The sequence below is a fragment of the Triturus cristatus genome, chromosome 7 (assembly GCF_964204655.1).
Source record: "Triturus cristatus chromosome 7, aTriCri1.1, whole genome shotgun sequence".
NCBI classification, from domain to species: domain Eukaryota; kingdom Metazoa; phylum Chordata; class Amphibia; order Caudata; family Salamandridae; genus Triturus; species Triturus cristatus.
The window spans coordinates 1,764,378,538-1,764,402,376 of record NC_140590.1 but is presented as its reverse complement, the minus strand read 5'-3'; the positions used below and the strand labels follow the sequence as shown (position 1 = coordinate 1,764,402,376).

General features: G+C 44.5%; 1 protein-coding gene across 1 annotated transcript in view; it reads left to right on the top strand.

The window, feature by feature from the left end:
• The window catches only part of LOC146813019 (killer cell lectin-like receptor subfamily B member 1A), a 574,194-nt gene that overhangs the window by 5,532 nt on the left and 544,823 nt on the right, over window positions 1-23,839 (top strand). Inside the window, exon 2 of the mRNA XM_085620045.1 lies at window positions 14,457-14,712. Within this exon, the coding sequence (XP_085476171.1) occupies window positions 14,688-14,712 (25 nt within the window). The 5' untranslated portion in view covers window positions 14,457-14,687. The remainder of the gene's footprint in view (window positions 1-14,456; window positions 14,713-23,839) is intronic.

The following is a 23,839-nucleotide window of genomic DNA, read 5'->3' as shown; positions in this document are numbered from 1 at the left end:
TGGGGAGGGTACAGTGGCAGTTCACGAGGCACTCGGAGGCCGCTGGTATGGTGCCTCCTTTCGGAACCGCCCCACACGCGGGGGGTGGGGGTACACGGCGGATGGCACTGGGAGCATGTTGGGACTCCACTGAAGGCGCGTGGGCCAGACAGTATGGCTAGTTTATGCATGGTGGATCGTAGTGCTCTGGCAGTCATCCTTGGTGCACCACGATGGGACAGGCTTTATCGGGGGGCAGCGGTCCAAACAGGGCCCGCAGCGTACCACCGGGGGCGGGGGTGACAGCAGGGCTCTGGGGTGTCTGGAAAAGCCTAGTCTGCACACGCACTGGGGCCTTGGGGAACATTTGCGGGCGTCTTCTCCACGGCCCGTGGACGCAGGGCTCTTGAGGGGGAGGGAGGGTCCTGAGGAAGGTTCCGGCTCAATTACGACGGTCCCAGGCCGCTGGGGGGGGGGCTGATGACTTGCAACTGGAAATTGCTACGACACACGGGAACGTGGTGCGAGTAGCCGGGAACCAGGAACCCTGGGAAGGGCGCATGGTGGGCCCCTTTTGCTGGTGCCCCTTGGCTAACCGCTCATTTATATACTTGGGGGGCACCACAGGCCGACGCGGGCATTACAGGTTGGGCCCACTCCTCCCCTGGCAAGGAGGGCATTCGGTGGGTGGTTCCGTCTTTATAGACAAAACTACAGCGGGGAGGTGCTTTATCCTGTGCACTACTTGAGCGTTCTCGCTAGCTTCTGGTGGGTTTGTCATGGCGCACTGTACACAGATGGTCACACATTGCCTGGATGACTTTTCCTGGGGGGCGGCCCGGTTCTGCGGACTGTCGGTAGCAACTGACAAGTTTTTAGAGCCCATGGGTCACCTGGGGTGCACCTGGCAGCAGAGTTGACACAAGGTCCTAGTGCAGTTGTCAATTTATTGGTATTGAGTTGGTGGTGTGGGCGATACAAGCCCGCTTGCGGATAGACAAGCAACTGCACATGCTGATGTGAATCGATGGGTCGTTGGCCACACTGGAGGTGACAGTTGGGGTGGTGTATGGTAGTATGGTTTCTGCTAGGACGCCACAATTTTGGCTGTAGGGTAGGGGCAGATTTTCAGTAGGGGGTTGGGGGTGACGAGGGCAGGTGTGTCGATGCTCCATCCTTACGTGCTCTTGTCGGACGGAACTACGAGGGGATTTGCGCAGGTGGCGCACATTTCTTGGGCTTGTCAACGTCATTCCCATGGCGACGCCGGAGAACAGAGAAGATCACGATCTCTGCAGCCACGGCTGGGGAGGGAGGCTTTGGGTTTTACTGGCGCCCGCAACCCTGGAAGAACGGGAAGAGGGTTTTTTTGCCTTTATGGAACTTGTTACACTGATGATGGCCGTGGCAGTATGGGCCAGGGAATTGGTGCTCAGGAAAGCGATCTCTAGTAGTGGACACCATGTCAGTAATACAGGGGTAAACAGACCATCAACTTGGGAGGCCCGGGTGCGGAGGTTGCAGGGGTTTGTGTGGCGAGGTTTGGACCATGGTATCCAGTTTCGGGCCAGGCATGGGCTGGGAGTGGGCTCGTACACAGCGGACGCTTGGTCTCTCACTACGTGGTGGAGGTTGCATATGCTAGTCACGGAAGTGGACTAGGGCAGGACGCCAGTCCCTGCGGGGATGTGGTATGTCGGAGACAAAGGGTTATACGGTTAGTGTTGGGGTCACTGGCCTCGGCCACATGGAGGCCATCTGAGCAGGTTTGGCAGGGACTTCATGAGGGGGGCCCAAGGCAACGAGCGGGGCAAGGGAAAGGGAGGATGAGGTGGGGCAGTTTCTGTTGTCCATGAGTGGCAACGGTTGGTCTACGGTATCTATGGCAGGTATGCTGTCTGCAATAACCTTCATGGGCAAATTATGTTGGAGTTAGGTGCCTTCGGCGGGAGAATGGGGCAGTTGCGTAACGATGGTTGGGCACGTGAGAGGGGAGGCAGGCCCCAGGCATTTGTCTGTCGGGCTGCTGGCCGGCTTTAGTGGGTCCTGCGGCAGATTATGCCGGGTTGCAGAGGAAGGGGTGTCGCCGGTCACGCAGTCTGGGATGCACTTGTGGGCATTTCAGGTTTCAGAATGGCTGGGGGGAAAGGGGGGGAGGTTGCCCTGAGGGACGGGGTGGGAGCGCGGCTCGCACAAGCAAGAACGGGCTCTTCGCCATGTTGGGCCTCATTCCTTTTTGTGTTGGGGTGAATATAGCAGCCGCAAATCGGGGCAAAACAGATGGTACGGGTAACAGGGCGATGCATGCCTTTTAAAAAAAAAAAAAATAGGTGTTTGGCGGGTTGACTTTATGCATGCAGGACGTGGGAAGTCGGGCTGCGTTAGAACGTGCATTCAGTTGCGGGGCTCCGGGGAAGGGGTAACATAGTGCTCATTTCTGGGTCTCATAAATGTGTCTTTTCAGGTGCGGTGGCAGGGCCTGCCGGGGTGGCCTCCTCCATATGGATCGTGGGACATTCCTTTGTCATATGGGCAGAGTGTTATGAATTTCGAAGGGAAAGGTTTGGATTTGGGTTTAGTCTCACGGTTGTTTTCATTGTTCCTGGCACGGTACGGGGGTATGGAAGTGGCACGAATTGTTTCATACGTACACAGAATGATTCAGGGTGATATTCGTCCCGATGTTTGCTTATTCAGCTGGGGGGACATGACCTGGGTCAGTGTAAGGCTTAGCACTGTGAAAGGAAGGCAGACGAACCTCCTGGGGGTCAGGCAGCAGGGGTCAGATCGTGCAGAATATGGACAGAATTCACGCCACAAAGGCACCGGAGGGGGGTAGAGCGGCCAGCAGCACTAGATAAGGCCAGGAGGTGGTTCAACGGGCCTTGGTGACAAGGGGGCACAGGGAGAGTAGAATTTCCGGTGCTTAAGTGTGCTGCGGTTCATGTCATCGGAAAGATGGGGGCACACTGGTCACGTTTCTGGACTGGAGTTAGACTGCAAACAAATCCAAGAGGTTGGATGGGGCATATAAAATACAATAAAATAAAAAAATAAAAATAAAAAAAAGGGTCCCTAGTTGGGGGGTCAGAAAAGTCTGGGGCCCAGAATTTTCTGAGTGGCGTTCTCCTTAGTAATAGTTGGTAGATCCGTCCACAGTTTAAGTTTATTGGTTGGAAAATGTCACTCCGGGTACACGCAGGAAGGGGAAGTAACACAGGAAGGTTACATAGATAGTTATTTTAGGAAATGATAAGACATTACACGTTTAATGAGTCAGCAGGGAAGACAGAGTTGGAGGTTTATAAATGGTTGCAAATGGGGAAACTTTAGGGGTGGGGGTGGGGGGTAAGGCAGGAAGAAAATATTTAGTGAGGTTTAGTTTTGTACGGTACAGGCCAAGGATATATGTTGTAAGGTGCACCTGTCTTCAATAAAGCGGCCTTTTTCACACTTAACAAGCTGGCTGTCGTCTGTGCTGCACCCCCTTTGGCCCAATAGGGCTTTGGGGGGGGCGGCCGACCAACCGGAGGTCAGCCTCCCCCGGGGATTTTTGGGCCGGTGGTGCAGCCCAGAGCCCAATTGGGCTTGTTGGGCTACATTTGGGCTTGTTGGGCTACATTTGGGCTTGGGGGATATGTATGCGGCCATTTTAGGTCACCAGCCACCATTTCGCTGGGGTGACACGGCAGCCGGCCTGGGGGTTTAGTCAGGGTGAGGAAATTTTGTCCCTCCCTCCCCGTTTGTTAAATGGGACAGGGGAGGAGTTAAATTTCAAAATTTCAAAGGGGGTTTGGATTATTGGGGTTTTTTCTTTTTGGTTCGGTGGTTTTGTTGGGAACAGGTGCACCGGGTGGGGAAACATGTACTGTTTGGTTGTCGCTTGAAGCAGGTGCGGGCCTTTTGTACCAGGGTTATAGTTTATGAGGGGGCGTTCTGCTTAGTAATAGTTGGTAGATCTGTCCACAGTTTAAGTTTATTGGTTGGAAAATGTCACTCCGGGTACATGCAGGAAGGGGAAGTAACACAGGAAGGTTACATAGATAGTTATTTTAGGAAATGATAAGACGTTACACGTTTAATGAGTCAGCAGGGAAGACAGAGTTGAGGGTTTATAAATGGTTGCACATGGGGAAACTTTAGGGGTGGGGGTGGGGGGTAAGGCAGGAAGAAAATATTTAGGGCCATATGTAGGTGGGCTAATACCGGTCGGTAACGGCTGAAAATCGGGATATTTCCTTTTACCGACCGGTATTTAGCCCTTTGCGATGTAGGAGGCTGGATTTAAGGATTCGGTAATTTACCGATTCGTTATTTTAAGGAATCGGTAAATTACCGAATCCTTAAATCCTATGTAGGGAGCACTCAAGTGAGTGCATTTTTGGTTTATTGATTCGTTATTTACCACCAACTACAAGTTGGTGGTAAATACTGAATAACTTTCCAAAAGCAATTTTGTGCTTTGTTAAAAGTGCCATGTGGCAGACATACATGCCCTTAGGGCATGTATGTGCACCACATGTGCACACGTGCACGATTCAGGGGTGCAACAGGGTGTCAATGTGACACCCTGCCACCCTTGAATATGCTCCCCCTATTACCGATTCGGCATTTACCGAATCGGTAATAGTGAATGGCTTCCCATTCATACCTATGGGCCTCCAGGCCCATAGGAATGAATGGGAAGGTATTCCTTATTACCGATTCGGTAAATACCGAATCGGTAATAACGAATATTACCGATTCTGTAAAATTTACCAATTGTTTACCTACATTCTATTTACCGATTCTTAAATACCGAATTGGTAAAATTTGGTATTTAGGAATCGGTAAATAGAAATTACCTACATATGGCCGTTAGTGAGGTTTAGTTTTGTACGGCACAGGCCAAGGATATTTGTTGTAAGGTGCACCTGTCTTCAATAAAGTGGCCTTTTTCACACTTAACAAGCTGGTTGTGGTCTGTGCTGCACCCCCTTTGGTCCAAACACACATTCTTGACTCACATCCCCTCGAGGAACGATGACAAATAACCTTGCGTTAGTAAGGTGCACAAACCAGCTGCTTTCAGTCTGTGAAGCTACATATGTTCTTAATCTGCCCGCCGGCTGTAGTGTCAATCAAAGAAGGCAGTTCACCCGAGTACAAACGTTCACACGAACGACTGTAGGGAGGCGGGTGCCCAGTGTCAGCGGCATGTGTTGTTAGTCGAACCGCCCTCTGAACCTTGGGGCAGGAGGGGAGTGGCGATCTGTGAACTCGCAATCCAGTGATGCTCGCATGGCAGGATGACTTACAATTGGGGGCGCCATTACTTTTTAAATTTCTATTCCGCAGATGTTGACACTTTCCTAAACTTTACTAGCTTCACAAACGTTCCCAGATTAAAAGCACAAAAAACTAAAATGCAGTCAGCTGGGTTTGCAGAAAAGCTCAGCAAAACCCACTTTTACAGGGCAAATTTGATCGCAAAAAATGTTTCTGCTGAAAATTCTTTAACAAAAAACATTTTTCGCCAGAATTTTCATCCATAACTTTGCAACCTGAATCAAATATTAACGCGGTGTGTGAACGTTAATTTTTTTTACAGCTCCACCAGACAGCGGTCTGCCAGAGAGCGCTACACTGAAAGCTGCTCACCTATCAAGGGCACCACAAAACAAACGCGCATTACTTCCTCGTCCACTTGCTATATGCAATGACTGGTAGGTCGAATGGACTCGGTAATGGAATTACCCGTAAGTAATTGGAGCATTAACTTGACTGTGCCCCTCTCCGAGTCACCCAAAGCAAATTGTGTTCCCGTGGCTGGGCCCTTGGAGATGTGCTTATGGCAGCTCTGCTTGTCTGCACCTTGAATTCCTGGTCCTGCAGTTTTTGAGAGCCAGTTTAATTCTGATGGTGCCGGTAACTGCAGTGGAATCATGGGATCAGAAGAAACACCACAGGTCTCAACTTTCACCTTGAGGTTTTGGCAGCTAAAAGCAGCAAGGCCCACCTGTTGAAAGTCAGCCCCAAAATGAGGAAATATAGTAGGAAATCTGGCCTGCAATAAACAGTTCCCATTGATTCCTAATTTCTTGGTGGACCCTCAGGGGTCTACTTGTAATGGGCTAGGTTTTCTCTGCCACCGGGGTCAAAGGTACCTCTGGTACTGGTAACCTCAAGGGAGGGGAACATTTATAATACTAATGAGGGACATAGTCTTCTGTTTACACTGAAACGTTCTGAGTAGGCAGGGGGGAGGAGCTCCAGCTACTGCACGTCTTTCGGCTACTTTATTACTGAACTGCTTTCAGACTGACATACCACACAATCTCCCCAGGGGGGAGTGCAAGAAGACAAACTAATGTGGTACATGTGGTAAGTTGTTAAGGTGTGCATAATATTGAGCATGATAGAATGCGCAGTGGGTGAGCATATGCTGAGGAATAAAGAAGCACTTAACCACAGCTCTTGCATGGCGTATTTTATTTGCATGCTCCAGGGCTTGGGAAGACGCTACATCTGGTGATGAGTAGGGGATACGTGCCTCAAAGAAAACAAGGCCGCTCTCCCTAAGAGTTTGTAATTGTACAGCGAACTGCTCTTATGTGCCATGTGTGCCTCAAGTCGATGCCAAGCAGTCTATGATTGGTACATCTGGAATCAAAGCCTCTTCCAGCCCATATACAGCCAAAAAAGAAGGTGAAGGCCCTACAGAGAAGCACATTCAAAATGACTGCCAAATGCGCCTGTGAAGTGGTCGATAGAAAAGCAGCACTACGTCTCTAATACGGAGCAATTGCTCACACAGAGAGATAATGACAGCCACAACTAGGCACGAAAAACAGAGAATTTACTCACTGGCAAAAACAAGATAAAGTATTGTAGGCCCTCTAATTGGGCGTAGTGACCCAAGTACAAGTGTTGTACTTGCAAAAGTTGTTGGCGGGTGAAAACTGTATGAACAATACATGTTCTCAAAGGCAGCAGAAAAGAGCACAAAATACGATGCAGCCATGTTCCAGAAACCACCACCGCCTTTCAACACTTCTAAGAAGCAGACAATTGGTGCCAGGTGGGCTGCGTGGAACAAAACATTCAATGACTGATCAATGCACTGGAAGAAGATGACCAGAAGATCATCAACTATTTGAAAAACACTTCAGGTGATGGAGTGAAAGAAGTGTTCAAGAAAATTTCACAGAGAGATGTAAAGTCGTACCAAATGGTAAAAGAAGCATTGAAATCCAAGTTCAATCCAATGCCAGTTGTCGACTATGAAAGATATGTTTTCAAACAAGCACAACAACACATTGGTGAAACAATGGTCAAATCTGTTAAAAAACTTGACAGACTTATTAAGTACTGTAAGTTTTTGGACTTCCACGATGAAGAAGCCATGCACCTCTGAATCATAGATGGCTGTCTTTCAGATACGTTTATATGGTTCATGCTGAGAAAAACATAAAGTCTAGAGAAAATGCTGATGGCTGCAACAGCAGAGGAATGAGCAGACCAAGAAGCTGCTGACATTGAAGCAGGAACAACAGCCAAGGAATCAGCATTGACCATGAAAAGCATGTACAAGCAAAAGCAAGAAACATGTACATTGACATCTTCGAATAATGTAAAGCTCTGCTTCCAATGTGGATTTTAATTTCCCCATGAAGGTGAATGGCCAGCCATCGGGTAGGTCTGCAAAGGTTGTGGAAGAAATAAAAAATGTGATAATAATTTCATAATTGTGTGCCCAGCTAAAGAACAATCAAGTGTAATGTGATGGAAAGAAAAGAGGGATGCAAGGACATCCAGCAGCACTCTAGCCAGGCCCTTAAAACCAATAAGCAATAACAGCTACAACGAGTAACAACCAGGCAAGACCAATCATCTTCAAGTTCATCGTACAAAGGTTCTTCAACATCACTATCTAGTACTAGAAAAGAATATGGGTGTACGCTGATGATATCTAACAAAGAACTGCAAGCCCATGTAGGGTTAGCTGCCTGTAAAGATCATAGAACTAACAAAGTTTACCAGACGGAGCGACACATTTCATTTGGATATTGTCCCCAAAATACACTGTAAGTGAACAATCACCCAAAAACTTTTATCATAGACAATGTTATCAATTATTTTCATGCCAGTGAAAATGTTTAACCACCCTGTACCTAGCCTCACTCCATCAGGCACGAGGTGTAAACTTGGGCCGCTTCTGAAACATTGCAAAGCCAAGGGTTGTTCACAGCGACAATGCAATTCAAAAAGACATCAGTGTAAGCCACCATTCATGTTCAACAAGGGACTTCACTGAGCACCTGTTTGCTCAGTTTTGCCACTGTTGCTGAAATGGGGTTGGTATCCCTCAACTACAACCTCTGTACTCAGTCTGAGATCACGAGTAAATTGCTAGGATTGTCCCGTGGCCTGGGAAAACTAAAAAAACCGAAGATGTTCACTCTGTTGCTCAAAGGCACTGGAGAGTTGCTTTTCATCTACAAGAAGCTGTAGAAAGAGATTTGGAAGCACTCTTAAAACGTGACATCATTGAACACTCTGCAGGCCTCACTCCATGTGTCTCGCCCTCAGTAGTAGTACCAAAAAAGAACAGTAGCGGAGCGTTGATATGCAGTAGGCAAAAAAAACTAATTGAAAGAGAAAAACACCATGACGCACACATAGCGGACATAATCATGCAATTGAACCGAGTTAAAATATTTTCCCATCTCGACTTGAATAAAAGATATCATCAACTCAAACTGGAAGAGACAGGAGGTACACTACTACCTTTTCAACTCATGTTGGTTTGTTCAGATATGAGACTGAGTTTTGGAGTATCTTCGGCTGCTGTGGTATTTCAGGACGTTATTCACCAAGTAATCCAACCTGTTTACACATGCTCTCAATTACAGTGATGACATAGAAGACACAGAAAGAACAGTACAAAGCGCTTAACAAAGTGTGCCAGTTACTTGTTGATGCAGGCCTCACTCTGAATGCTACAAAAGTGTGAGTTTTACAAAACCAAACTCAAATTCTGTGGGCACATATTCTCTGATGGGGGACTCCAGACCCAGATATGGTGCTAGCACTGTTACAAGGTGTAGGAGTTGCATATCGTCCTTCATAGTTCACTGTGCTATATTAGAAGGATTTTAATTTATGAAGTGCAAGAAACAAAATAATCTCTATGTTAAAAGCATTTACCTATGTACACAAAATAAAAATTTGTATTCTGCATGTAACATGATGTCCTTTGCAGGAGACACATTAACCCTCTATGCTACTTCGAGTTAAAACTGGGACTAGACAAAACGCAGATATCTCCAGAAAATGCGTTAACCACCAGGGTTATCTTATCATTATGATTATCTCCTGAAATGTATTGGGCACGCAAAGATCTCTGCAGCAGCTGCCTTAAGGTTATAAGATATTTTAAAATGTAGACTTTTCAAACAACAGCGCAGAACAGAGTTTACTGTCACTTTTCTCCTTGTTGCAAACTCCTTTGTGACAGAGTCAAAAAAACATAAATGTATACGTTGGGGCCCAGATTTTACATCAGGGGTGTATCACTTTTTTGGCACAACCCTGACGCAAAATCTATTTTGGGATTTAGAGTGCCACACAAATCCCGTTTTTGTGATTTTGTAAAAAAAATAAAATAAAAATAAGCAAATATTTAGTCTTACATTATATTGCCGGGGTAGTGGTTTGGATTGCCCTGGCACATGTCTGCGGTAAGTCTCCCTGAATTTAGTGGCAAGTCTTAGATGCTCTTGAATTGTTGGGTAGTCAAAACTCCCGGTTTCATGGACGGATTTTATTTAATGGCTGCACTCTACACCAGGTAGATGGCCCTCTCACTTCACCATGGCCCCTTCCTTGTAAATGGATGTCATAACAGCACACACAGGGCCATGCCCATTCAGGTCACAGAACTGCACAGGGCGAATGCCCTCTTCCCGATAAAGTGATGCACCAGGGCAAAAACCATCATTCTTCACCATGGCTCTCACCTGGAATACAGAGTTGTGGGTAGAACAAAGGTTTTCTTGTTTCACTTTGTGGAATTCACCGACTAGATGGACATCTCACTATTTCTCCTATTTCACATCAAAGGCTAATGTTTTGTCTTTAATTGTTGGCACCCAAGCTTAGAGGGTGCCTGGCTGGCAGAAGCCACATGAAAGTCAAGTGTAATGTGCACCCTATACGTGGCCTAAATTCTTATTATACATGGTACAACATTAGATCTTATTAAATCAATCACAAGAGAGAAATTTGCTTAGGATCTCACAATTTGGTCAAGCTGGAAAGCTGGAATTGATCCCTGGTTTTCTGCTTGTGGATGAGCACCTCTTTATTTCTCTGGTTTTACATGCTTTGTCTTTAATTCTTGGCACATGAGGTTGGAGCGTGGATGGCAAGCTGAAGTCACATGCAAGTCAATTATCATGAGTATCATATAAATGGCCTAGATTCTTATTACAAATGGAACATTATTATTGATTAAATCACACAAAAGAGCTATATGCCAACCACTCAGGGCTAAACCCCAGTTCAGCTAGCACTTATTGCTACATGTTTGTGAAAGTGCATCGACCGATGTATATCTTTTTCACTTGTCAGCTTGAAATGATCATTTCATGTTTGGTCAGTCACAACATATCGATCCAAACTTATTTACCAACTTTTAGAATTTGAGTGTTCTCTTCTTCTCTCATTCATTAAGCAACTGTGCATTTTTCACTTCAAATAAGGGTTGTCTCACATATTCTCGCTTGCTCCGCCATAATCCAGATATTTCCGTTTTGTTCAGAAGCATCTAAATCCGTCACACCACAACAACAAATGATTTCCAAACATTTGAAATTAGCTGCTGTAGGAAGCTGGTTCTCTATATCGTGTACTTAAAAGAAGTACACTGTGCAGATTGCTATGCATTTGTTGTACTCAAAGAAGCAATAAATGGGACACACACTACAAGAATAAATCCGAGACTAAATTAGAAAACAACACTTATTTTTATATATGTTTTAAAGCAAAGAAATTAATTCAAAGGTAAGTACTGTTAAGTACTGTTTACAGTAGTAATTTTTACATGTAAGTAACTCTTTTAAAGTTGTGCGCCTTAATGCACAATGCAGTTCCAAGAAAAGAAAAAGTCATATATGCATAAAGGTAAGTACAGTTGGTTTCAGGGGTTCACCTTCTGGATTTCGATCAATAATGAGACAAGGTCCAAAGTACTACCAGCAGTTCTTCAGGAACTGTCTAGATTCTGGCAGGAGCAAATTGCTGGTGAGGTTGGTAGCTGGTGCGCTACAGAGAAGGGACGGGGGCCACCCAAAACAGTCTGCACAGGGGGACTTGTCTTCACTTTTCCAAAACTTGATTTTGGGCCAGAGTACACAAATATCTCCTAAAAGCTGTTTTTATTAAGCCCTTTTAGGGTGAGATCTATGCTATAGCTCCAGTGCGCTATAGAATGCAAAAGATTGCCCCAGGGACTACAACTCAAAATTCCAGACCATACTAGACCTGCAGTTACCAGTATCTTAGAATTCAGCATTTGTAAGCCTGCTGTTCACGATTTATTGAGCAAGACCAATGAAGAAACTGCAAAAAGTGTTCTTGTTATGCACTTTAAGATTCAGTAAATGCCACTTATTGCTCAGAAAAAGTACACACCATATTACGCATTATAGAACAACAGAAAAGGGAGCACCCATAATAATTTCCCCTTGAACACTGGAGATGGTTCGATCCTTGCTGACCAAAGTGTACACCCCTGAGGTTTGGGCCTACTTGCGCCCTTGTCCAAAGCACACAGTACAGGATGAAAAAAATCAAGGCGGCTCAGCATTAACTCTTTATAGGCACCGAGGCTCAAACAAAGGTATTCAAATCACGTTGAAAGAACACCCCTGGGAGCTACTAGAACCACGAGCGCTGCATGGGTTAATGAAGATTCTCCGCAGCACACATGTCCCGAAGAGAGAGAGGTTTCTGAGATGTCAATAGCCAGGATTGTAAAGAATGAGGAAGAGTGAGGAAAGTGTATAGAGCCCTGACACGCTTTGAAGACAAAAACACACATTCTTGACTCACATCCTCTCGTGGAACGATGCACGAGAAACCGACAGTTGTCAGTGTGTGAAGCTAAAAATGGTCATAAACCGCCCGAGGGGTGTAATGACAAAGAAGGCAGTTCACACGAACAACTGATGGGTGCGGTGACTGGTGACAGCGGAATATGTTGTTAATCGAACGGCCCTCTGAACCTGGGGGCGGGAGGGGAGGGGGCGATCTGTGAACTTGCAATCCAATGAGGCTCGCCAGGTTAGGATGAGTTACAGTGAGGGGCGCCATTACTTTTTAAGTTTCTATTCCGTAGATGTTGATATTTTCTTAAACTTTGCTATCCAAACTACAGTCAGCTGGGTTTGCAGAAAAACTCAGCAAACACACATTTTACAGGGCAACTTTGATCACCAAAAAAGTTTCTGCAGAAAATTCTATTACATAAAACATTTTTTGCCAGAATCTTTTTCCACAACCTTGCAACCTTAATCAAATGTGAATTTTGTTAACGTTCTGTGTGAACGTTATTTATTTGTAGCACCAACAGACAGCTAAGGGCCTGTGCTCTAGCTGTCTGCCAGAGAGTACTACACTGACAATTGCTCAACCATCAAGGCCACCACAAAACACACATTACTTCCTCGTCCACTTGCTAGATTCAATTACTGATAGGACCAATGGACTCAGAGTGATGGAATTACTGATAAGTAATTGGAACATTAACTTGACTGGGTCACCCACAAAGTCATCCATGGCAAAATGTCCTCCCATAGCTGGGCCCTTGGAGTGGTTCTTTTGGCAGCTCTGCTTGTCTGCGCCTTGACTTCCCGGTCCTGCAGTCTTTGAGAGCCAGTTTAATTCTGATGGTGCCGGTAACTGCAGTGGAATCATGGGATCAGAAGAATCACCACAGGTCTCAACTTTCACCCTGAGGTTTGGCAGCTAAAAGCAGCAAAGACCACCTAATTAAAGCAGCCCTAAATTGAGGAATTTCAGAGGGAAATCTGGCCAAGAATAACCAATTCCCAGTGATTCCTAATCTTTTAGTGGCCCACCAGGGGTTTACTTGTAATGGGCTAGATATTTTCTGCCACTGGTGTCAAAGGGACCTCTGGTACTGGTAACATGAGAAGAGGGGAAAATCTATAATGATAAACTCATGAGTACCATAGACTTATGTTTACACTGAAACGTTCTGAGTAGGCAGGGGGAGGGGCTCCAGCTACTTCACGTCTTTCAGCTACTTTATGACTGAACTGCTTTCAGAGTGACATACCACACAATCTCCCCAGGGGGGATTGCGAGAAGACAAATGAATGTGTGTATTGTAGCATATTGATACTATACACACTAGGGCCCTCGTGGTTCTGGGGCAGACTTTATACAGGAAGTATGTCATATGTGGGGAGGTGTTAAGCTGTGTTTAATATTGAGTTTGATAGAATGCGCAGTGTGTGAACATATGCTGAGGAATAAAGAAGCACTTAACCACAGCTCTTGCATGGCGTATTTTATTTGCATGCTCCAGGGCTTGGGAAGACGCTACATCTGGTGACGAGTAGGGGATACATGCCTCAAAGAAAACAAGGCTGCTCTCCCTAAGAGTTTGTAATCGTACAGCAAACTGCTTTTGCGTGCCACGTGTGCCTCAAGTCGATGCCAAGCAGTCTATGATTGGTACATGTGGAATCAAAGCCCTGCTCCAGAAAATACACTGCCACAGAAGAAGGTGAAGGCCCCACAGAGGAGCACAATCAAAATGCCTGCTAAAACCGCCTGGGAAGTGGTCGATAGAAAAGCAGCACCACACCTCTAATACGGAGCAATCACTCAAACAGAAAGATAATGATAGCCACAACCAGGTACGAGAAATATAGAATATACTCATCGCCAAATACAAGTGAAGCATTCTACGACCTCTAATCGGGCGCTGTGACCCAAGCACAAATGTTATGCTTGCAGAAGTTGTCAGCAGGTGAAAGCTATCTGAACAGCACATGTTCTCAGTGGCGGCACTTTTGACACTTCTAAGAAGCAGAACATTGGTACCAGGTGGGCTGAGTGTAAAGAACCATTTGACAACTTCATCAATGCACTAGAAGATGACAAGAAGATCAGCAAATATTTGAAAAACCTTGCAGGTGATGGAGTAAAAGAAGTGTTAAAGAAAAGTTCACAGACTGATGTGAAATCGTACCAAACGGTAAAAGAAGCATTGGAAGCCAAGTTCAATCCGATGCCAAATGTTGACTATAAAAGATATGTTTTCAACCAAGCATGACAACACATTGGTGAAGCAATTGATGAGTTTGTTAAAAGATTTGTTGCACTAATTAAGCACTGTAAGTTTTGAAACTTCACTGAAGAAAAAATCATGCACCTCTGTATCATTGATGGTTGTCTTTCAGATACGTTAATAAGGTTCATGCTGAGAAAAACAAACAGTCGAGAGAAAATTCTGACGACTGCAAGGGCAGAAGAATGAGCAGACTGACAAGCTGCTGACATGGAAGCAGGAACAGCAACCAATGAATCAGAATTGACCATGAAAAGCAAGAACAAGCAAAAGCAAGATACACGCAAGTTGACATCTTCGAAGAAATGAAAGCTATGCTTTCAACGTGGATTTTCATTTCCCCATGAAGGTGAATGTCCAGCCATCAGGTAGGTCTGTAAAGGTTTTGGAAGCAAAAAATAATTTGATAATTATTTCATAACTGTGTGCCGAACTGAAGAAAAGTTAACTGTGTTACGATGGAAAGAAAAGATGGATGCGAGAAAGGGTCCAGAAGCACTTAAATACAAAAAGGAACAACAGCTAGTAGGAGTAAAAATCAGGCAAGATCGATCATCTTCAAGTTCATGGTACAAAGGTTTTTCAATGTTACTATCAAGTACCAGTGAAGAAGATGAGTGTACGCTGATGATATCTATGAATGAACAGCATGCCCATGTACGGTTAGCTGCCTGTAAACATCACAGTTCAAAGAAAGCTCACCAGACAAAGCAACACATTTCATTTGGATATTGTCCCAAAATAACACTGAAAGTGAAAGATCACCCAATAACTTTCTTAATAGACAGTGGTGTGTCAATTAATAGCATGCCAGTGGAAATGTTTAACAGCCTCTCCCCTATGCCTAGATTCACTCCGTCAGGCACGAAGGTGTATACTTGGGCCACTTATGAGCCATTGTAAAGCCAAGGTTCATTCACAGCGACAATGCGAAACAGAAATACATCAGTGTAAGCCATCATTCATGTTCAACAAGGGACTTCACTGACTGCGCACCTTTTTGCTCAGTTTTGTCACTGTTGCTGAAGAAATGGGGTTGATATCCCTCAACTATAACCTCTGTACTCAGTATGAGATCACAAGTCAATTCCCGACATTGTTCCGTGGCCTGGGAAAACTAAATAAAATGAAAGTACAGCTTCATATCAATGAAGATGTTCACCCTGTTGCTCAATGGCACAGCAGAGTTGCTTTTCATCTACAAGACGCTGTAGAGAAAGAGTTGGAAGCACTCTTAAAACATGGCATCATTTAACACTCCACAAGCCCCAAGCCATGGATTTCACCCATAGTAGTAGTACCCGAGAAGAACAGTAGGGGAGCGATGCACATTTGTATTGATATGCACTAGGCAAAAAAAGTAATTGAAAGAGAAAAACACAATGGTGCACACATAGCAGACATAATCATGCAATTTACTGAGTGAAAGTATTTTCCAGTATCAACCTGAATAAAGGATACCATCAACTCGAGCTGGAGGAGAACTGCAGGTACACTACTACCTTTTCAACTCATGTTGGTTTGTTCAGATATAAGAGACTGTGTTTTGGAGTATCTTTGGCTGTTGTGATATTTCTGGATGTTATTCACCAAGTAAGCCAACCTGTTACACATGCTCTCAATTACAATGAGGACATAGAAGACAAAGATAGAACATGACAAAGCTCTTCCGCAAATGTGCCAGTTACTTGTTGATGCAGGTCCCATCCTGAACGCTGCAAATTCTGAGTTTCATAAAACCAAACTCAAGTTCTTTGGGCACATATTCTCTGATGGGAGAATGACTCCAGAGTCCTTCCTGATGCAGCGGAGCGGGTAGGTGAGCCGGACTGCTCTGAGCGGGAGCAGCGACACTACGTTGAGTGTCCATATACTCCGCTGCGGTCTGATGAAGCCGCACTTGATTCCTTAAGAGGTTGGCTGCTTTTCTCCGGGGGAACATCCTACCGAGAGAAGAAGTGGTATGTAGAACCACACCACACACTGTAGATAGTTTTCATTTAGTGACTAGGTCCTGAGGAATCGCCAACTGATCTATTAGAGACATTTTATAGGCGAGAAACATGTTGACCACTAAGGGGTAGAGCGCAATTTTTGTCAGATTAAAACAAAATAGTCGCCCTCCTTCTTTTGACTTTTTAATCAGGTTGTGACCTCTCCAGAATAAAAATAATTATAGAGGATTCCCTTACCTGTTTTAACCCACACACCACATCTACATCTTACCAGGCCCCTCACACCCACGGCACCTATACGGCAAGGAACAAAAGATCTCCGATAAAGAGCCCCTTTATGGGTGCCCGTCGAGCATTGCAGCGCCGGCTCGACGAGGAGCAGACCCATATGATGAAGCATGACACCGAGCTTGCTGGGTGTGTGAGGGTCCTAGTTCCGAAAGGAGGTATTTCCCACCTCCCCACCACTCTGAGTACTCACCAGGAACACCGTACCTCTTTTGTCTTCTAGAATGACTCCAGACCCAGACAGGAATCAAGCACTGTCATCCTCTTGCCCCTCCAGGATGTTACCATGTTACAATCCTTTCTAGGCAAGGCCAGTTGTTGCTCAAGATACATTCACAACTGTGCTACAGTAAGTGCTCCATTGAGAGGTAGACAAAGCAAAATGTACTGTTTAGGTGGTCTCCAGAATGCGACCAGAGTTTCAAAATTATTAAACATGCGAATGAGAATGCAACTAAAATGGCTTACTTTGACCCCAAGTTACATACCTAACTAACAGTTGATGCAAGCCCAGTAGGGCTAGGGACAACACGTGTGCAATACAATAACCATCCGAATTCTCAACATAGCTTATGCCAGTAGAAGCTTATCTGAAACAGAATGTGGCTACTCTCAGTCAGAGAAGGATAGTCTGGCTGTGGTGTTGCCTGCAAACATTTTCATGTGTTACTTTATGGAAAGCGATTTACTGTCATCACGGACCACCAGATGTTGCTTACAATTTTCGGGAACCCAAAGGCCAATATGCTTTCTCACATTGAGAGGTTGGAGTTAAGACTGCAAGAGTACGACTAGGAGATTGTGCACAAACCTGGGAAAGATCAGACCCAGCAGATTACTTTTCACGAGTGTCACTGCCTCGTCACAGCTCGACATTGAGGACAGCTGAAGCCTATCTCAACTTTATTGTGAGATCTAGCACACCAAAAGCTCTGTCTGTAGAACAAATCATTGCTGCCACAAATGCAGATAAAAGCATGACCATAAGCACAAGCATGGGGGAGAAGTGCCTGGCCCCTTGCCATTGATCTTGAATTCCAAAAGTAAAAAAATTTACAAAATAAGCTAGAAGTCACTCAAGCAGGCATAATACTGCAAGACATGAGAATTGTCATACTTGGAAACCTACAACAGAGGGTCATTGAGCTGGCCTATGAAAGACACTGTGGTATCTTAAACACAAAGAAAGACCTAAGAGATGGAGTGTGGTTCCCTTGGCTAGATGACGAGTTCAGCAAGAGATCAAGACGTGCCACATTTACGATTGTTTGTCCCCAAAGTGATGAAGCACCCAGTCACAATGTCTGACCTTCTGTCGTGTAGTTCCTATAAAACCTATACAGGATCTGCACGGTTGGACAACATGTACTGTAGGATTGGGGTCAGACTGATTTCGAACTTCCCCACCGGGTATTTTGGCCTTTGTACCAGCTAGCCCACAGTGCCACTAGAAACTCCTCTTAACAAGGAGAGAATAGTTTTTGGCAACCATCGAACATGACAACCCTGATCCCTCAGGACCTTGGAAACAGTGTACTACTTTTCGGTCAGTCACTCGTGCTCACTTGATCTCAGAGAGATACACAGAATAATGGTATGGATGTCTTTCAATAAGTATTTATTGAACAGTCGTTATTCTAGTGTAGAAAAGGTGTGCTGCAACAACCACTAGACAGTAACAGATATAAATGATTAGAAGCACTAAGAAAGTAAAAGGATGGTAGATCTCTACCATTTTGCCATAATCATGAATACAGACAAGTATATAAAATACATGACAATAAAAGTGCGTATTCCTACGATGCTACACTAACTAGATGTGCCTAAGTGTACCTAGCATGTAGGTAGGTGTCAAGCCAAGAATACCTCTAGGATGAAGTCAATCCCATTACCTGGATTGAGAGACTGTGGGACCCCGTCCTGGTATCGAGTTGGACACCCCGCGAGGGATGTTATACCAATGCAAGCTGTAGTATCTGCATGCAGGAACCTCAGCGTTTCGTGTCAGTGTGTCGGCAGGGAAGTCCTGATCTCCTCTGTCTGTCTTAGCAAGATGTGATATTTATATAGCCAAAGGTCTCCCCGGGCGTTCTACCTTGCTGTGCCACGTGTCGGACCTAGGATGACGTTGGGAATGAACTTTACACATAGATATTATAAAGGAGATGGTAGTCCTGCTGTGCTTTCAAGAATCCTCATGCATAATGTATGAGGCTTTAACCAGGGAAAATCACCCGTTCTGTGTGCAGTGTCGTATCTAGGTAAAAGGTCAGTCCCTAAGAAACATTAGGTGAAATGTTATGATGTTACCTGAGCCTATATTAGGGTACCTATATGGAATATAACACCCACTCCTCATCCGACTGGACGACATAATTAAATTCTGACGTACTATTAGGCTTTCTAGGCACTGGTATGCAAATAACTATAGTAAAACAGTAGCTTTGCTAAAAAAAAAAATATCTAAAAAAAAATGTATTGGAAAAAGGAAGTTGTCACTCAAGCAATAGCTCTAAAGTGTCTGTACGTATAGTTCAGACTACTACAAGCATCTGAAAGCCATGCATGTTCATAAAAAGTGTCAATTTGTTTTGAACTTCCAATTTTAGTTTGTTTTTTTAAAAAAAAGGCTGAATTTCTCCCAGCACACGATGAGCCAAATGTTTATGTGTCCTGGCTGGTAGGCGCAACATTACGGTTGCCTGCCTTCGCAGACGACGACCCATGTAACACCTCGCAGATTATGTCAATTGAGCACAGATGTGTAAATGTGGGTGTACTTGTAAAGCGCACTGTGACTCCATGGAGTATCCTGGCGCTGAAGACCGCTGGGGAACCCGTCCTGGCTTTCCCTGTGAGATGGTCCCTTTCTGGGTATCTCCAAGGTGAAACCAGGCATCCCCGGCGTCTGTGGGGGGCCGTTGTAGAGATGAGGCAAGCTTAATGCCCAGAGTTGCCGAGTGTGTTCCTGGTTAGAGTAGGTACCGAGGCGAGAATTATCAAGTCCGTTTTGACCCTGGTCCATGGTCCATGATCTTCGGTACTGCCTGCAGCCGATGCTGGGGCAGCCTGTGTGTCATCCAAGGCCTGGGTGTCAGCGGAGGAGCCGGTATTCATTCCAACAGGAGCCAAGACTTCCAGTGGAGGCTCTAAGAAATACGCCATCAACATAGGAATACACTAGGGACACTGCAGAACATGAGCCATTATCAGGTCCAGTAAGGCATCAACGTCCGGTTGCGCAACTGATGGAAGTGTCAGACAGAGATCCAGCATGCATTCTTCTTCGCAAAACAGGCATCAGAGAACAGGTAGGATGCAGTTAATCCAGATTGGTCTGAATGACAAGAACCAAGAGGCGCTCAGTCCTCGCAGGCGAGGTGTGCCCAGATGTTGTAGCATGCAATCACAGCATTTACAATCCAGGAGTGCTTTTTCCATCTCATTGGTGACTGGGACATCCATTGCGTAGCAGAAAAATGAAAATCAGGATACCTGCTACTTGAAGCAAGATTAGCGGAAGTCCTCTAAAAATGCTTCCAAACACGGAGTGTATAAAGTTTGGTATAACTCCGAGGACCGTCAGAAAGGTGCTTAACAGCCCTGAACCTATGGTCTTAAATAGCTGGACTATACCCATTTATCAGACATGTTAAAGATACGATTTACAATTTCTGCAAAATGTAAGGGGCAGTTTGTACGTATAAGTGCCTGTATCTCAGCTGAGGACCTTGCGATCTGGAGATCAAAAGTTTCTTGAGCGGAGGTTAAGGGCACGGTTTTCTGTAGAAGCATGGCTTTCATTCTGCTCAGAGTATCAAACTGTTTTAAAGAAGTATTCAATGAAGGCCATAGCAGTGCCTCCCTGACTGTGTGTGTCGGTCGAGGCAATACTTGCATACAGCAAGTAACCCTGGAGTTCACGGTTACCAGATTTGCGATGCCCGGAAGCATCCCACAACAACCTTGATCGTTCAGCATAAAGTAACTCCCATTTAAAAGTAGCCTGAATACTGGAGTAATCACAGCTGCCGGGGTACCCCTCAAGTGACAGGATAGGTTCTCTACTGAATCATTAAAGGCCCTGTACAGCATAATACCCTGGCATATGAGAGATCCACTTAAAGCTTTCTCACAGTTCGTACTGCTTAGAAACACTTCTAGATCCCCACTCCTGCATCGAAATCTGTACGGTAATCTTCAAGATTCCTTGATAAATTCCCTTCCCATTTCCTCATATCTGCCTGCCTGTTGTTGTTCTAGGCAATACTGAAACTGGAAAATTGTGACTGGTAATGTTATATGGCCATGGATCAACCATAGTAAAAGCTAATCTATCCAGTTTTTCAATACTTTGTGCCATTTTTATCTGTTTTTCAGTTAGATTATATGCAGAAAATAGAGATGTACTGTTCATAAGATGACAAGGCACGTAGCCCATGTGCAAAGATTGCAGCGTCCAGCTTAATAACATAATAGGACGTAATTGTGATTGCCCGTGCTGTAATATGGACAAATCCTGTTCTAGTACACCAATAGCAGAAGATACAATGCTGCTCAGTGAATAAATCCTGGAAGTTAACGTAGTCATACCATTGCCAACTACAGCTAAAGCTTTTTCTAAGTTAATCCTATCTATTTCTCTCAGCATCTCTGCTGCTTCTTGTTGAGAGATTTTCCAAATGTCATTATAGACAGCATAATAGAAACGTTTCTGACTTGGCTTCCTGGAACCCAATAAAAAATCCCGTAGGTCCACATCCTCTGTGAGTAAGGATGAGTGTTGTTTAAACTGTGTTAGTGTTGAAGTTTATAGCCAATCGAGGCATAACTTCCCAACACTGTATGATGTCACTACCCCTGGATGTTCTCTCTGTACATAGCTTGGATTTGGCCTATGGATACTAAACCCTTTGGTTGTACCCCTGAATCTTTCCTGACCTCAATTAGTGTCTGTGCGCCAAACTAACCATTCCTTCCTATCGGGGTCTGATCTATTGTTTTGTATAATGGCATCTAAAGTAATCACTTCTTGTGATGTTAAGTTACCCTCGGTTTGTGACCGTGTTGGACACCGTGGGGTGTTCAAATCCTGGTTCTTGGCTATTCCAAGACAGGTAGTCTGTTGCACAGTATCATTCAAAAACATTATCTGCTGAGGAATGAGGCATGCTCTAAATAGCGCTTCTGTTCCCTTGATTTGCCAATCTCTAGAACCCCAGACTGATTTAAAGTCTACGGTATTCTTTCATAAGTCAAAAACCTGTTCGGACAGTTGGGTAATAAAGGAAGCGGAGTAATTTTTATGGTGTTCGTCAGCATATTTTTCTTTGCTGATGTTGGTGCAACCTTATAGTAATATGAGGCTGAGTCAGGAGTTTTGAACCCTGAAAAATATGAAAACCTCTGTCCAAATGTTTTTGAACTGCTTTTCGGTGGTGAAGGGCGGTGTTCCTATTGGTGATATGAGAAAACACTCCTAGGGTTACTGGATTTGTGTAGAAAATGATGACCATAATGTTGATAACAATACATGGTATTAAAATCTGATGTGTCTTCCAGCATTTCATTATTAGAAAATGCAGCAGATTGTTCTAAATCAGACAACATATTATTTAAAGTTTCAGAATCCCAGTCATCGGAAAATGTACTGGAGGTAATGATATAATTTAAAGAAATTTTAAATAAATGTGGTATTTTTAAAAGTTTGGTTGTGACCAAATATATCATAATCAACCTTGTCCCACACTGTACCATTAGGTTTAGGAACTCCTGTAATGTTTACTGATGACAAGTCTCTTTGTTCACGATGTGACGAAAGATGAGGTTTCAGAATCAGATTCACTTTTAGTGCTGCAGAGCGTTGTTGAAGATAAGCTCCATTAATAAGTAAGCTAAAAACAGTTACTAAGCGTATCTAGAAAAGAAAGAAAAGTATCCCGGTGCTTACCCTAAGTTCTAGCCAAGGTGACACCAGGTATGTCTTTTTAAGAAAAATGAAGAAGTCTTTGATTTGTTGTTGATGAGATTTTGGGGCTGGCATTGTTTCAGGTTCACTTGGATCCAATGAAAAGGTGTCGACGCCGATGAAATAGCGGGATGCAGTTCGATCTATTTTTGGTAGTTCTGCAGATTTAGTTGAACTTGTAGATGGCTCTTGTTGAGGCATATTTATGTAGACATCAGTGTTAGGTCGAATAGAAATTTGTCTTTCATTTTGATTTTGAATTTGAGTTTGAGCTTCAGTTTCAAGAGGAACAAGTTCCATGGCATTATTGCATAGTCCATCATTCCATGTTGGAGATTCTTCGAACATGATGAGTCTCTCTGTTTGAACTTCCTGTATAGTTGCGAGAGGAGGACTTTGGCTACTCAGGAGTCCACGAGGCCTACTATTCAGTATCAGCCACATAGTGTGGTTTTATCAGATCAATGGAGACGAATCGTTTCTCCTTTTTTCCGGCAAGAGGCGGCAGAAGTACAATTCTTGTTCCTTCAATGGCCAGGACAGGAACAGGCTTTCTGTATGATGGCCCAAAGTCTTTTATTTCCTCTATTTTTTCTCTGACCAGATCCTCGACTTTAGGGACCCAGGCAGGTCTTGCCATTACTGACTTGACTTCACCAGTGGCGGTCCGCTTTACCTGCACATTGCTTTGTAGGGCCCTGGATTCATTCAGATCCTGTAAAACAGGCAAACGTTTATTGATGTCGAAAGGTTTTTCATCCATCACTGTGCCTTCACAATCAAAATCAGGTACCAACATTCTCACCTCAATAGGACCTCTTAAGGAGTGACACCCCCTAGAGAACTTCTTGGCATGTTGTTCAAGGCTGTCTGTACTCCATATAAATGTTTGACCCAACTACCACCTGAACCTAATACTCTAGCTGTTAAAGATTGCTTTAAGTCACGGTTTTTCCTTCCCACAACCAAAGTTCTTTTAGGATGGTACGGAGAGGAGTACCGCAATGCTACACCCAAACCTCTCATGGCTTCCTTGTAAGCAAGAGAGCTAAACGTGGGCCATGGTCAGAATGTAATGTGCCAATTGCGTATGTCCCTATAAAGATATGCAAATCTTTGATAACAGTTCGAGCGTCAGCCGAGCGCTGGGGCCATACCTATAGGAATCTCAAGCAGGAATCCACTGCAACCATGATTTACCTGTAAGCCACATCTGTGTAGGGGGCCGCAGTGGTCCAAATAAACACACACAAGTGGTTTGTATGATATTAGCAATGGTGTCTG